The following is a 13,829-nucleotide window of genomic DNA, read 5'->3' as shown; positions in this document are numbered from 1 at the left end:
CGGTGAGACATGCAATGTAATGTGCTACCAGGTCAGTGTCCTGCAACAATGTAATGTGCTACCAGGTCAGTGTCCTGCAACAATGTAATGTGCTACCAGGTCAGTGTCCTGCAACAATGTAATGTGCTACCAGGTCAGTGTCCTGCAACAAAAAACCAAGCTCCGTTGCCACTGGTCAATTGTTTCAAGCTGTCTTTGATGGTTTGTTCATTTGCCCATTTGCAAATCAGAAATTTTTCAGCTAACGGTCAGACTTGTCAATCAAAGTTGAAAAACCACATATGCAGGAAGTACAAGTGGCTTGTACTTTGTCCTGCTTCCAATTGGTCCACCAGTTAAGGTTATTCTACCTTGGTGATTTCTTTGAAACTGAGAGGGATTCTCAGTGTATTAATATGAATGATATTTGATCAACATATCACCAAACTTTGAAATTGTTCAAGGTCAACTGGATTTTCTACTTCCCCATAAAAAATATATAATTTGCAATAGTCTATGAGGAACAGACATAAGTGTGTGGCTTGGACATGTTTTTGTCACATTGAAGTTGTGTTATTGTTATATGTTTGCATTGCAAAAAGCCACTGCAGAAATGTTTTTATTGTTCATCCTCTTCTTCAAGTCACATTTCCCTATTTGCAAGCTCTTCTACATCAAGTGTAAGCAAGTATTTGTTGTTGTGTTCAGTAGCTGTCATAAGTTTGTTTCCTTTTATTACAGAGATCCTTTTGGACTTCATGCGCCACCTACCAGCATTGTCAACAATGACAATGTCTGTCAGGAAGGCCCTCTGCTCCTTCATGGTATTTGCCGTAGTGACAGATGCTAATACAATAGTCATGAAAGACAAGGAAGAAGTGAGTTGATACATTATTGATGATGTGGTTGTGTGATTTCTAGAGTAGGAGAAGGTGTCAATCTCGCTTCCTTGATCCCAGCAACATACACTTTGCAGTCATTGGGTTGAGCATCTAGTTTGACGACATGTCTAGAAGAGAGTCACATTTCTCGCCGACCTACATGTTTTAACATTGATTATACTCATTCAGAACTTAGGAACATTTATAGTTGTGTGCAACACTTGCAAAGGCTGCTTTGCTTTCCATAGACTCTGAAAGACTCACATCTGCTAAAAGGATGTATATAAAATCAGAAAGAAAAAATGGAAGTCTTACAAGACGCTAGACAATCTTTATCAGTAAATAAATAAGGAATTGTTCATTGATGTAATTTGCTGCCATGATCGACAAGAGGAAGTGATAGACCTATCAATGGTGTGACATAACATAAACACTTCAAAAATTTAAATGTGTTAGATTGTGATGCCTGACACCAGATTTGTGGTACAAAAGCATCACTAAGGTGCAAGGTAAAATGTCCTTGGTATGAGTATGAGCACATTTTGTACAAGCCTCTACAGTTCATGTCTAAAATGTACGAGTATAAATTCTTGATGGCAAGTTTGTGTACAATCAACAAGGTAGGAGTTCAGGTTTGAACTCACTACAGGTTTTTGTGGTGCTAATTAGCCAGAAGTCAGCCTTCTTGAAATGTGCATAGTCTAAACTGGATGTAAAGAACAAAGTTATAAAGTTTTAAACTGACCTGCGAGAACACTTTTCAACAGAATTAACTACTTAATTAATCAATTCTCTGTGTAGCTTTCCAACAGAAGAGCAATTACCAATATGGTTTTATGATTTTCCTCAAACATAGTTGTTGGATTGTAATGACCTTGTCCTGATACCAAATCCTGTTCAAAAAGACAGTACAATAAATATGTATATCCATGCCATGAATAAAAAATATTTTAGTATGACATTTAATAACTGTATGGTAAATTAGATGAAGAAGACTCTTGACAACATACAAATGATTGTCAGGCCATTGAGGAAACACGCTTACTCTGCTATATTACCATCTCCACCATCCTCTTCTTCCTGCAGCTGGAGAGATGATATTCCTGCTCTCTGTACCCACATTGTAAATTTAAAGTTGCTATGGTATATAACAGTAAAACAAAACATTTATTTTCCTTCACTTAGTTGGATTCATGGTCAGTGATTTTAAATGGACATGTGGAAATCACCAAAGCAGATGGTAGCATTGAGCAACTTCATCTTGGTGACAGGTAATGCAATGCTTCTGTCTTGTTTATCAATCAAGTGTCTTGAGAGTTAGGATGTGATATGCAATCTTCTTGTGAGTTCAGAATGCAAATTAGTATCTGATATGTTACACTGTTGTAAACCGGGAAAAGAGGCTTCAGCACTACAGTAAACTCAGTAATGTGCTACCTCCATTTACTGGAACTGCACAGTCTTAAAAGAAAGTGAAGTTACCAATGGGCTTTAAGAACTGATTCCCTTACCAGTACATTGAAAGTATCAACAAATAGAATGGATGCATCAAGATAGCTTTTGCAGTTGTCTGCATTGTGCTCTTGTGTTGTAGGACCGGTGGAGAACTTTCTACATTATTTAGTGGAATTCTATTTTGAAAACAAGAGAGTAGCAGAAAGTCTTTAAAAAGTTATTTCCTTATAGCTGATAAACAAGTTTGAGAGCCATCAAATTGTACAGTAATCCATATCAATTCATAATGTTGCTATGAAACATCTTGCAAGTACCTATAAATGATTTTATCTTTTTAATCACTCTGTCAGTGTTCAGTATTTGATCATGTTATCACATTCATTATTTTATCTACATGTCTGCTTCATTCTTTTGTAGCATAATGCATGTAAGCCTCTCTTTGCCACAGAAAGTAATGACGTAATAATACCAAGGAACTACACTTGGCATATCAGCAACTGTCATGCTCAATTCTAGATTATACAGTCATGCAAGCTTGAACTTGTTGGCATTGTAGGCAGTTTCCTAAAAGCAACTTTGAGTTGAAGATAATATCATAGGCAGACATGTTTGTAGGATGCATGCCAGCAGGTGGTTTCTCACACAGCTGTTTCTGCAATTCCCAAATGTATGAACGTCTTTCAACAAAATATCATACATTCAATGACTTATGTAGTCAAGGAGAATTATCATGATTATGAAGAAAAATACTTAAACAATAATCCTGCACAATTACCTGTGTAGAATTTCTGTTCATGACTTTATAATGAACGTTTTCCTTATTTTCGTGATGCAGTTTTGGAGTCCGAGCATCTATGGAGAAACAATTCCATGAGGGTGTCATGAAGACTACAGTAGATGATTGTCAGTTTGTGTGTATTGCACAGGAACACTACTGTCGAATCCTAACACAAGGTAAATTAAAGGTACCATACAGTGTATGCTTCAGTGAAGGTTTCTTCATTCGGTGTGTAGTATAACTACCAACGAAATCTGAAGTGAGTAGGTGTTGTGTTATGTCAACTCAAACTAATAGTGTACCCAAGAAGATGTTCTATGCAAGATTTTACTGAGTGACAAGTTTTTTTTTCATATTTTAAAAGAAATACAAATGCATGTCATTGGTATTCAATGCTACTAGCTTCTAATTGTCTTTTTTCCACCTGGAGTTCATTATCCCCATCCCCCTCTGCCTCCCCCTCTGCAGTCACGTAAGGGTTGTGATGCCAGCTTGTAAACATGATAACTGAAAAAGAACAGATGACTGAATTTGATATTTAGTATGCAGATCCACCCTAGTGTGTACAAGAACCCTATTGTTTGGTGGTCAAAGGTTGTTTGAGGTCAGCGGAGGTCAAAGAAATACTTTAAAACACGATTACTAAGCATGTGGCTACATCATAGTAAGTAAAAAGTTAAAATGTTATGAAGAGGTCATCGTAGGTCAATAGAGAACAAAATCAGAGAACATTGTAAACATGATTACTCAAATATTAAACTTAAGGAACTTCATAGTTCAAACTTGGTGAAGAGATTCACTGTAGTGCATACAATAACACTATTGTTATTTCTGGAGCCCAAAGGTCAGCTGAGGTCAACATCTGTAAACCTTTTAAGCCTGATGATATTTGAAGTAACTTTGGACATTCTCTCGCCATACGAAAATTCATCAGGAAGTAAAACATTGGAATACATTTCTTTGTATTTATTTGTTGCACACACACTGCTTCTTAAAATTATGTTCAATTTAAGCACTTATGAAAGTTTGTAGTTGATTTTATTTTTCATTATTATATGAACATAATGATTCCTGATGGCAAACCTTGGATGAACTTCATACTCAGCATATGGTTGAACAATCAAGAGTACAAGAGATCTATTGTTTATGATTATAGACAGGAAGGGACATATGAGGTCACCAGAGCTATAAATCTGTAATGAATGATAGGATCAAATGTAAAGCTAAGATGAAACTAATACTTAGTGTAAAGATTCACCTTAATAGGCCGTTCCCACGAACGCGGGCTTGCTTCAAGTATGCATAGGTAGAGCTAAAATTAAAACCGCAGATAAGCCCTGTAATTTGAACTCGTGTTTCAACAAGTTAACTCCAGGCATAGTGGCATCATTGGAAAACCGTGGGAAACGTCCGAACCAGGTTCGAGGGAAATATTTTGCTATTTTGTACTAAACATATTCTCAGTATCACTTTATAGACACTGTTCTTCTGTTTATAATAACGGCATAGTTTTAAGGGCGTATTCAATGTGATCAGGATAGCATCAGATTTCTGTCCATGACTGTAATTAAAACTTAACTGTTGCAAAAAGTTAGTTGAAATACCAGTTTAATGACTGAAGTATGGGGATTGGATTAGGTTATTACTGTAAATTGTATGACGACGTGTTCGGCAAAAATGTTCAACACGTTTCATAGCACAGACCGTGACAGAGCTTAAACATAGCTGCAAATCCACGATCTTGCAGAGAATATAGTTACACAATTGTAATAGATGATTCCATCAGAGAAAACGAGCAGCTATCGACAGCTAGGCAGTGAGTCTTTTTGGCACGTGCATACATCATCCAAGTAGCGCACACTTATTTGTAATATTTTCTACCAGGACTTTCTTGATACAGCCGACGTTTACCAGCATTTAAAAAGTCAATGCACTGCGCAGGGAAATCATTGTTTTTCTCTGAAAAGCAATATTTTGGGTGGAACAACTTGTCGCGGGGTTACGTAAAAAAATCCTTCAAGTAAAAAAAATCGTTCATAGTTTCCAAACTTAAAGCAAATAAAATGGAAAACCTAAAATAATAGTATTATTCTAGCAGTTGTGCCGACTTTGTGTTCGTAAATCAGCGTATTTTGCTAGTAATTGCGTCAAAGAAGTTATGGCGTGTAGACTAGACGCTGTACGGTCGCCGTGGCACCACCTTTGCAGCCTGGGCTTTACACTCAATCTCACGCTATAAATGTAATCGAGAATGGGAATAAGCCGGCTTATCTGATTTTATGCTGGCTCACAATGCATTCATTTCACCTGGTAAGCCTACGCATAACTATTAAAAGTATTTTGTATATCCCCTGATGATCAGCTGTTAAATTATGCAGTACTTTATGATTCCATAAAAGCAGCCTTTATAATGTATTTTTTACAATGGCAGGAAATTTGTGCTAACCCAAACTGTGATGATTGCGGGAAACCTTTAAGTGTATCACACCATATCTTTCGTTCACCATTATTGTTTGTTGTTTGGGTCTTTTGAATTAAATTTCTGATATGTTTCTTTAATTTTATTTTAGGAGAGGAGAACAAACAAGAGATAAAGGAAGATGGGCAAACAGTCATGGTGATGGAACCCAGAGTAGTAGATGATAGACGACAAGGCTACATTGTTATTAAGGTAGAAATAATCAGTACCGCAATCTACAATGAATTACAGATATCCCTTAGCTGCATGTATGTTCATTCATGCAAAACATGCCAGTTTAGGAATCCTATCCCGTTTGCGTATTAACACCGTACCTCATTTGCCTATCTCTGCTCAGCTGATGCTCTCTTACCAAACATAAGCTGTTGATGAATCATTTGTGGTTTGCTTATTTGTGCAAGTTGTTACATACTTATGTTAGTAAAGGTAAATCATGCCATAATTTTTCAAAGAAAGTATAATTAATGTTTAGTTTTAAACTTTTGTTTTCTCTGCTCTAAGATTTATGTTTTGTTGGTACTCAGGGCATTCCAGAAAAGATGATTGGTCATCTAATGGCTGACCAACATCTTGTAGATCCAACCTATGTCGAAGACTTCCTGATGACATATAGAGCATATATGTCTAGTCCACAGAAAATATGTGATAGTCTGCTAAAGTGGTTTGAAGATGAGACCAAGAGAGACAAGGTAAGAAAGGACGGCCAACTGCTGTCTGTTGGGAAACCATGTTAGTGATCATAGGATGTGGGTACAATGATATATATAAGAAACAAGAAGAGCAGGCACAAGGCACACAGTATGTTGAAATACAATCTAAAAGAATTTAATACTTAAACAGAAGAACAGTCAGATTATGTCAAATCTTTGAAGCAAACAAGAAGGTATAAATTGATAAAAGTGTAAAATTTAATGGCATGTACCACAACAGTTTGCAAGAATGAACCTTCCTTGGTCACATGTTAATATGTAAAGAAAGTACCATGCAGTAAAATCCTGAGCTAGCAGAATCTAGGTTACTCTTTCCTAAGATGTTAAATCTTTTACATTCATGCCTACTGGAGCAAGGGTGTTAGCTTTAATACCCTCACTCCAGTAAGTTAACAGTGGTTAACATTTGAAAATCTTTTGTGCATTGTTACTGTTTGTTTAGTCTCATAAAAATTATGAATCGCTATGCCAATAAGCTTTCTGGTTGTAAGTCATTCCTGAGAGTACTCACTGGAAAAAGCAAATAATAAACACAATTCTTATAGCAGTTAAGTTGTCAATTGAACAGGGAGATAGTGGTTTAAATGTCTGGCAATACAGTCCAGTAGTGCTATAAGCTTCATACTCAATGTGTTGATAATCTTTTTTTAAAAAGAACCCTCTTTTGTTTTGTGTGGCAGTAAAAAGTCATCAAAGGTGACAGTCTGAATACCTTACAAACATAACTTCAAACTAAGCTAAGGTTAAGAACATATTTAGAAAGTAGATCCACATAGTGAGTGCAAGAACCCTCTTAAGAAGAGGGCTATTGGCAAATGTCATACTTGGCATGTGGCTTGATCATGGTGAGTGCATGGGCATTATGGTGGAGGTGAAAGGTCACTTAATGTCAAAGGTGTTCAGCACCTAAAATCCTTGTGAACATGGCGTCTCATGAAAAGGAATGTTAGCAAATGTTTTACTTTGTGTTCATCTTTTCCATAGTGAGTATAATGTCCCTATTGTCTTAGTGGTAATCAAAGGCCAGCTGAGGTCATCATGTGAGAATTGTGTAAGCCTTAAACCCCAAGAGTCTTAACTTGGCTAAACTTTGAATTTCTGTGGAGCATTTTGATGATATTAATGTGCAACAAGTCAACAACATGCCAAAATCAATGGTTGAAGCTGCAATTAAGAAGTTCAGCAAATCATCACTGGGAAATTCATTCATTATATTGCCTAATGAAGCAGGAAAACCAAGTAAGATTGAATGTTGTCTTACACCATTTAGACTTCAATGTTGGTTAGCTCTGCCATACCAGGATTCCATAAACTGTTGTGATACATTGCAATATTTATTAACTTTGATCAGGTTGCAGCTTAACGCATTAATGATTTGATATTTGTCACCCTAGGTCACAAGGTCAGTCTTACTGTGGGTGAACAACTACTACAACGATTTTGAGAACAATGCCGACATGATTGAATTTCTGGAAGAGTTTGAGGATAACCTTGAGAGAGAGGTGAGTCATATTCCTCCTTGGTAAAGCTGATGTAAGAAAAGGATGAATAAAGTGGGTCTCAGATATGTGTGTTCTGGTTTGTATAAATGGGAGGTGTTAGGGAAGGGGTGGAGTAGACTTATGGTTACAGCAGCATGTATAAAGTCATTCAAGTAACAGTTGAATTAAGGTTACATTATATTGAAATCTTGATCAGATTGGCTTTTGGTCTTAATGGTAAATACTAGGAGGTTAAGAGATATGTGTAATGTGGTAGTCTTGATCTCTTTTGCATTTCTTCATCAAGTTTTTTTCTTCCCTTAGGAAATGGGTCCACAGCTTAGATTGCTTCACATAGCAGGAGCAGCAAAAGCTAAACCAAGAACAATGATTCTGGTGAGTGCATAATTATTCACTTATTAGTAGCAAAAGTTTACTATGACTTTGTAAATATTGTAATATGTTTGTCTTAAATAAGAAACAAGCCATCCTCATCTTTAACCCTTGTGCTTGTTTCATACTGATAAAGGTTTTGTGTTTTGACTGATTAGTACATTGTGGTTTTAACAGCATTTTAAAAATGAAGGAATTAATCCCTTTCATAGTATATTTGATTGTTCAACTGTTTATACATTTTATATCACATTCACACACCATGAAAGCAAATTGCTGGTGGATTTAGGGACTTTTTTCAAGCTCAAATTTATGGTCATGCACTTTGTGGTAGCTTTGAAATTTACATAGAATGGGTAAAATTTGCGGATTCATGCCAACGTTATTGCAATATTGACAAGTTGCCAAGAATTGTTTGTCACATGCAATCCAAGCCATGTCATACCTTGGAGCAGTTGGTGTAATTAATAATCCAGTCTAGCAATGCTAGAGGTCTAGATATCAAGCTTCACTTATGGCATAGTTTGTCTTGAGACGTACATTTACCTATCCAGATGTTGTAATGCTTGGCTGCAAAGTGTGTTTTTTGTTGTGACTTCTGCTGTGAGATCTCTTGGGCAATTATTTTGCAATTTAACCACTGTGGTTACTTCATGGAATTGTTTACAAAAGTTATTTGTAGCCTAAAGTCATTACAGGTTCAAATTCTGAGGCAGTTTTGCCTTGCTTTAATGCATCTCTCATCTAAAGTTACACTAACAGTAAACTTTGCTCTTTTCCAGTTTGTTTATAATTTCCCAGTTAGGGTCCCGGTGTTAATTTACATATAAGTTTCTCCTTTGTTAGATAATGACCTGGTCCTTCTTGCCAATGTACTTGCATGAACCATTCCCTGTTGACTAAATAACAATAATCAGTCAGTTATTTTTACAACACTTAAGTGACTACGAATGTGGGAGAAACCCGCAAGGGCTTATGGATTACAACTTTCACATCTGGTGGCTTACAAATCAACATTTTTACTCAAGGTTGAAATCTTTTCAATTTTCATTGCTTCAACTGCCATCGCCTTTATCCACTAGGCATGGTTTACATGATTTCTGTTAATAATACTAGATCACAAAGCTTCTTATTGCTTTTTATCCATGTACTGCAGGCACGATCAGATAGGGACTCTCCACTTTCTTGCTCCATCGTTGGAGGATGGGAGAAACGGATGAGCATTTTTATCAGTAAAGTTGAAAAGGGTTCCAAAGCACAGAAGGTTGGATTACGTAAAGGTGACCAGGTGAGTGGGTACCCTATTCTTTAAAGTCCACACCCTAATGAAGATAACTTTCTGTTACAAATGATAAATTCCTTGTTTGGCAAAAAGATACTTACAAACTGATGCTCTTCATGGTATGGTAATATAACAGTTAATAATTACCGCATCCTCTTTGATGCGTATTTCATTAGTCTAGTTTATACTGTTAATTTCTGGCAAATGTAAATAGATTTATCTATCCAGAGTGAAGTTGCCGAATAAACTGTTCAGGTTTCCAAGGTTAATTAATTTTTAAAGGAGATGTTGTAAATATATTTATTGCCAGTTTTTATCTCAATATATGAAATACGGATTGAGATTAGGTCACGCCACACAGGGATGTGGTTTTGCCATTGATATTGTTTATACTGCGTTTGAATGGATTCATAATATTTTATGAAAGTGTGTTGTGATATGCAATGCATAATGTTTACTTAAAAGTAGCCATTTGGATACTTTTTTTTTACAGTGGATATCAGCCAGGAAGGTCAAAGTTTGCAGAATATTTGAAATGTTGCTCTAAAATGCTGGTTGTGTGTGTCACTTAAGGGCTTCTCCTCACCACAGCATATTGATACTCATTTACAGTATATTCCTCTCAATACAACTGATGATGGTATCAGTGTTAATTTAAGATTGCAACTGGTCAGTTGTTGAAATTTTAGTCCTTAACATTACACAAAATAATTGTCCATGGAGTAATACCATAGAACAGTTAAATCATTAAGCATGGTGAGCAGGCTTATTGTTATCTACAGAGTTTGTAAATGCATTATATCATGAATTGTGAATTATTTTATGGTGAGGATATAGTGGGCCTTAGAGAATCAAGTGGACTATGCTAAATCGATATATATCGCTACATATGAAAGATGGCATGTATGTAACAATAACTTCTAGACACAAAAGTTACAATGTGCATGTGTTGCTATGTTGCCTTAATACATACAACAATAATGTACTGTTAACACATGCAACATCAATGTACTGTTAATTCATTCAACATCAATGTACTGTTAACACATGCAACATCAATGTTAATAATGCAACATCAATGTACTGTTTCAAAGTATTGAAATTCAGCAGTGTTGCTGCTCTCACCGATTATGATTCAGTCATCAGTATTTTGGCAATTTGAGTTTCGTTATGTTGGATATACATTGCTTTGTTAATTGGAAGCAACTCTAGAGGATGCAGGAAGTAAAATTGTTTCATAAGAAACATTTTCACACAAGGTTTATGTGATAAGAAATAGTTGTCATAGCTTGTGTGAAAAATATATTGTAAATGCCACCCTGTATCAAAAGTATTACAGTTACTATGCTAACTTATGTATTTTTCTCAAATTATAAAAGCCAACACATGATGATCTCACTTTGGAATATAAACCCTTTTTTTCAATTTCAGATTTTAGATGTAAATGGCCATAACTTTGAGCATATGACCAAAGTGAAGGCATTAGAGATCTTAAAAGGAACAACCCATCTTAGTATAACAGTCAAATATAATACTCTGGGTAAGTATGCTAAATAGTAAAATATTCTATTCCCCCTTTAAAAATTGAAAATTTGAAATATTTATGGAATCTTGTCTTAAATGCTGACTCAACAATATATTATTACCTTTAAAGATTTTGATGTGCTAGTTTTATTGACTTTCATCACTTTTTTAAAATTAAAAAAAAAACATCAATTCAGAACAATTGACTAATTTGGCCCATCAAATGTATTTTTATGCCAAATTAATAAGTTTTGGTTAGTACAATATTGTAATGATGAAGACAATGCAAACAAATGTTGTCATCCAAATGCACTGAGAGAAAAATTTTCTTTTTCTTTTAAAGTTCTTTCAAAATTCCTAATTAATACATTCTAATAAATGTTTACTAATATCATTCATTCTGCTTCAGTTGATTACATTAACTTATGTGAAGAGCATTCCATGTTATTCCCAGGGCATTTTTAATTTATAATTGGTTGAAGATTTGTCTGTATGAACAGGTGTCAGGAAAGGGTTTAGGTACAGACAATGTGATGTTAATTTGAGGTTAACTACTTTGAAGAATAATACAGTTCCTTTGCTAAGCCATATTTCAGACAAACCCTCCAGGTTAATGACAGATATTACTGAGATGAAGTATTAGCTTGTGTTTGTTTTCTAAGGACTGTCAGATGCTAGGATGGGACTTGTGAGGTCAAACTCCGCTGTTCGGGACAAGAAACAGTTGGCAAAATCACGCCAGAAAGGTTCCTTCATACATTACTATACTGCGCAAAAGCACAATGAACTATCCTGCATTTTCTTTTGATAATGAAGTCTAGAAAGCATACAAAACATTGTTCTTTTACTTTTTTTTCCTGTTTTGTCATGAGGTGTTTTAACTTTCTCTTTTACATAAAGCATTCTTTTAGTTCATTCTTTTCGAAAACGTAGCAAATGAAAACAAAGGGTAACATAGGGAAGCTGAAAATAGTTGGGAATGAACACCATTGTTTTGGTAGTCTGTTTAAAATCTGCATAATCGTAAGGTTCATGGCAATATACTGCCATCTTAGTTTTATCGCTTCTTTCAGTTGCATTAAAAGTTATTATTCACACACATAGTTTGTCTGGTGAGTATCTGTATCTTGCATTGAGGTTTCACCCATCACCTTACCGAGGTTTGAACCAGAATTAGTAGAGTTTTGTTACTCTCTTCATTATTCTGCATGTTCTACAGTCTGTGAGGTGTAATCTTTCAAGTAAACACTAGTTTTGTTGGGATTATTTTAATTCACATAGTAAAATGGTTGTATTAATGGTTCATTAGAATTAGAATGTACTGTACAGGTCAAGTGATCATCACATGACCTTTCCACTGACTTTTGTATATATAAATACCATCGTGCTTGCTACCAGGATTTTACCAATAAATCCAGCTTAACAAAGGCACATATATTACATTGACTTGTGTTAATAATGCATACCTGTTCTGCAAAACCCTAACTTATGACACACAAACAGTCTTTTTTATCATGATAAATTAAAATCATGCCTCAAAGTACAACATAATCAACTTCAAGAGGTATTTAAACACTTGACTTGTGAATGATTGTCACTTTTTTTCCGTTTTGAATGTTTTTGAGGTTATTCTTAAAGAAGGTATAAACTATTAATACACCGTACACTGCAAAGGACAAAACTTTTAATTTTATGTATATAGAAACATTATAATGTAGTGTGTTGAGGTAACTTTGTTGTGAGTATATGGTTTGGCCGGGCATAAAGTTACATTTAAAGCCTTATGTGATGACGTCACATACATACTGTTTACTTGAAACCTAACACCTTCCATATTGTCCAACAAGTGAAAAATGATTGCTGAAGTATCCCTCTGTTATAACCACCTATCAAACCTCGGTAAGGAAAAGATGCAACAACAGTGAGTTTTATGTATTTTGGGGGCATTCACCTGACAGACTAACTAACCATCTGATGCCTATGTGTATTTTGTACTCAGTTGTAGTTTAAAGAAAAGAAAATACCAATAAAGGCAAATAGCTGCAATAGGCTAAAATCTAGTTGAAGAAAATGCATTGCTACTTTTTCATTATAGCCAAAAAAATTCATCTTTTGATAAAGAAGTAATCATATTTTGTAAGGAAAGAGCAATGGACAATTTCTACAAAATGGTTCAATTTCTTAGTTTAAGTCTTTAACCTGATCCTTGTGGAGGCAAGGGTTTGTCAGTCAAAACCATCATCATATCCCCCCTTTTTTCCCTTTCTTTCTTGTAGTAAATCAGTTAATCAGCATGGTTTTTCTATAATAAGCAAACTTATTTGATTTCATGTTTGTTTGATAGTTGGTTTGTTTTCTATTTTAAAACTGAAACTAAGGCAACCATTAGATTACTGTATCCTATCCAGGCAGGATACGTCCAGTGTGCATGCATCCATGTCTGTTATATCTCTGGAGTCTTTGTATAATTTGAACCAGGGAACATTTCAAACCTCCTACAGTGATGAACCTACATTTCCAGGTATCAGCCTTTAGGCATCTAGTTACAAGTACATTTTAGCAATCTTTGAACAGGTGTCACCATAATGGAACTTCAATGAAAAGGATTTCAGGCTCACATTGCACTCTTCCACTGGAATATGCATGGCATTTTTGGTTGACAGACACGTTTTGTTTCCTATTTTGTTTTCACTAAATGGGAATTGGATCACCTCTTTTGATTCACCAAAGGCTTCCATTATTGTGTTTAAGGTTTCACCTTGTTGCAAGATAAAAGGAGAAGGTATTTTTCTTTTGTTGCTGGCTCAAACCAGAAGCAGTCTTCCAAAGGATTAACAAGAAAACCTGGTGACAGCCTATTTTGTTTT

At 35.3% G+C, this 13,829-nt stretch overlaps 1 protein-coding gene across 17 annotated transcripts in view; it reads left to right on the top strand.

Moving 5' to 3' along the window:
• The window catches only part of LOC139969007 (rap guanine nucleotide exchange factor 2-like), a 98,429-nt gene that overhangs the window by 54,319 nt on the left and 30,281 nt on the right, over positions 1-13,829 (top strand). For 13 of the 17 annotated variants that reach the window (XM_071973682.1, XM_071973676.1, XM_071973675.1 and 10 more), the window contains 10 exons: positions 721-857; positions 2,046-2,131; positions 3,151-3,269; positions 5,664-5,764; positions 6,097-6,261; positions 7,677-7,784; positions 8,088-8,159; positions 9,313-9,444; positions 10,870-10,978; positions 13,714-13,809. In XM_071973682.1, coding sequence (XP_071829783.1) covers positions 721-857; positions 2,046-2,131; positions 3,151-3,269; positions 5,664-5,764; positions 6,097-6,261; positions 7,677-7,784; positions 8,088-8,159; positions 9,313-9,444; positions 10,870-10,978; positions 13,714-13,809 — 1,125 coding nt within the window. Of the gene's footprint in view, positions 1-720; positions 858-2,045; positions 2,132-3,150; positions 3,270-5,663; positions 5,765-6,096; positions 6,262-7,676; positions 7,785-8,087; positions 8,160-9,312; positions 9,445-10,869; positions 10,979-11,624; positions 11,709-13,713; positions 13,810-13,829 lie in introns of all 17 variants that reach the window. The other 4 variants (XM_071973684.1, XM_071973687.1, XM_071973692.1 and 1 more) reach the window with 2 other exon arrangements.

This window comes from Apostichopus japonicus, chromosome 6 (assembly GCF_037975245.1).
Source record: "Apostichopus japonicus isolate 1M-3 chromosome 6, ASM3797524v1, whole genome shotgun sequence".
Taxonomy (NCBI): Eukaryota; Metazoa; Echinodermata; class Holothuroidea; order Aspidochirotida; family Stichopodidae; genus Apostichopus; species Apostichopus japonicus.
This window is presented reverse-complemented; position numbering and strand designations above follow the sequence as displayed.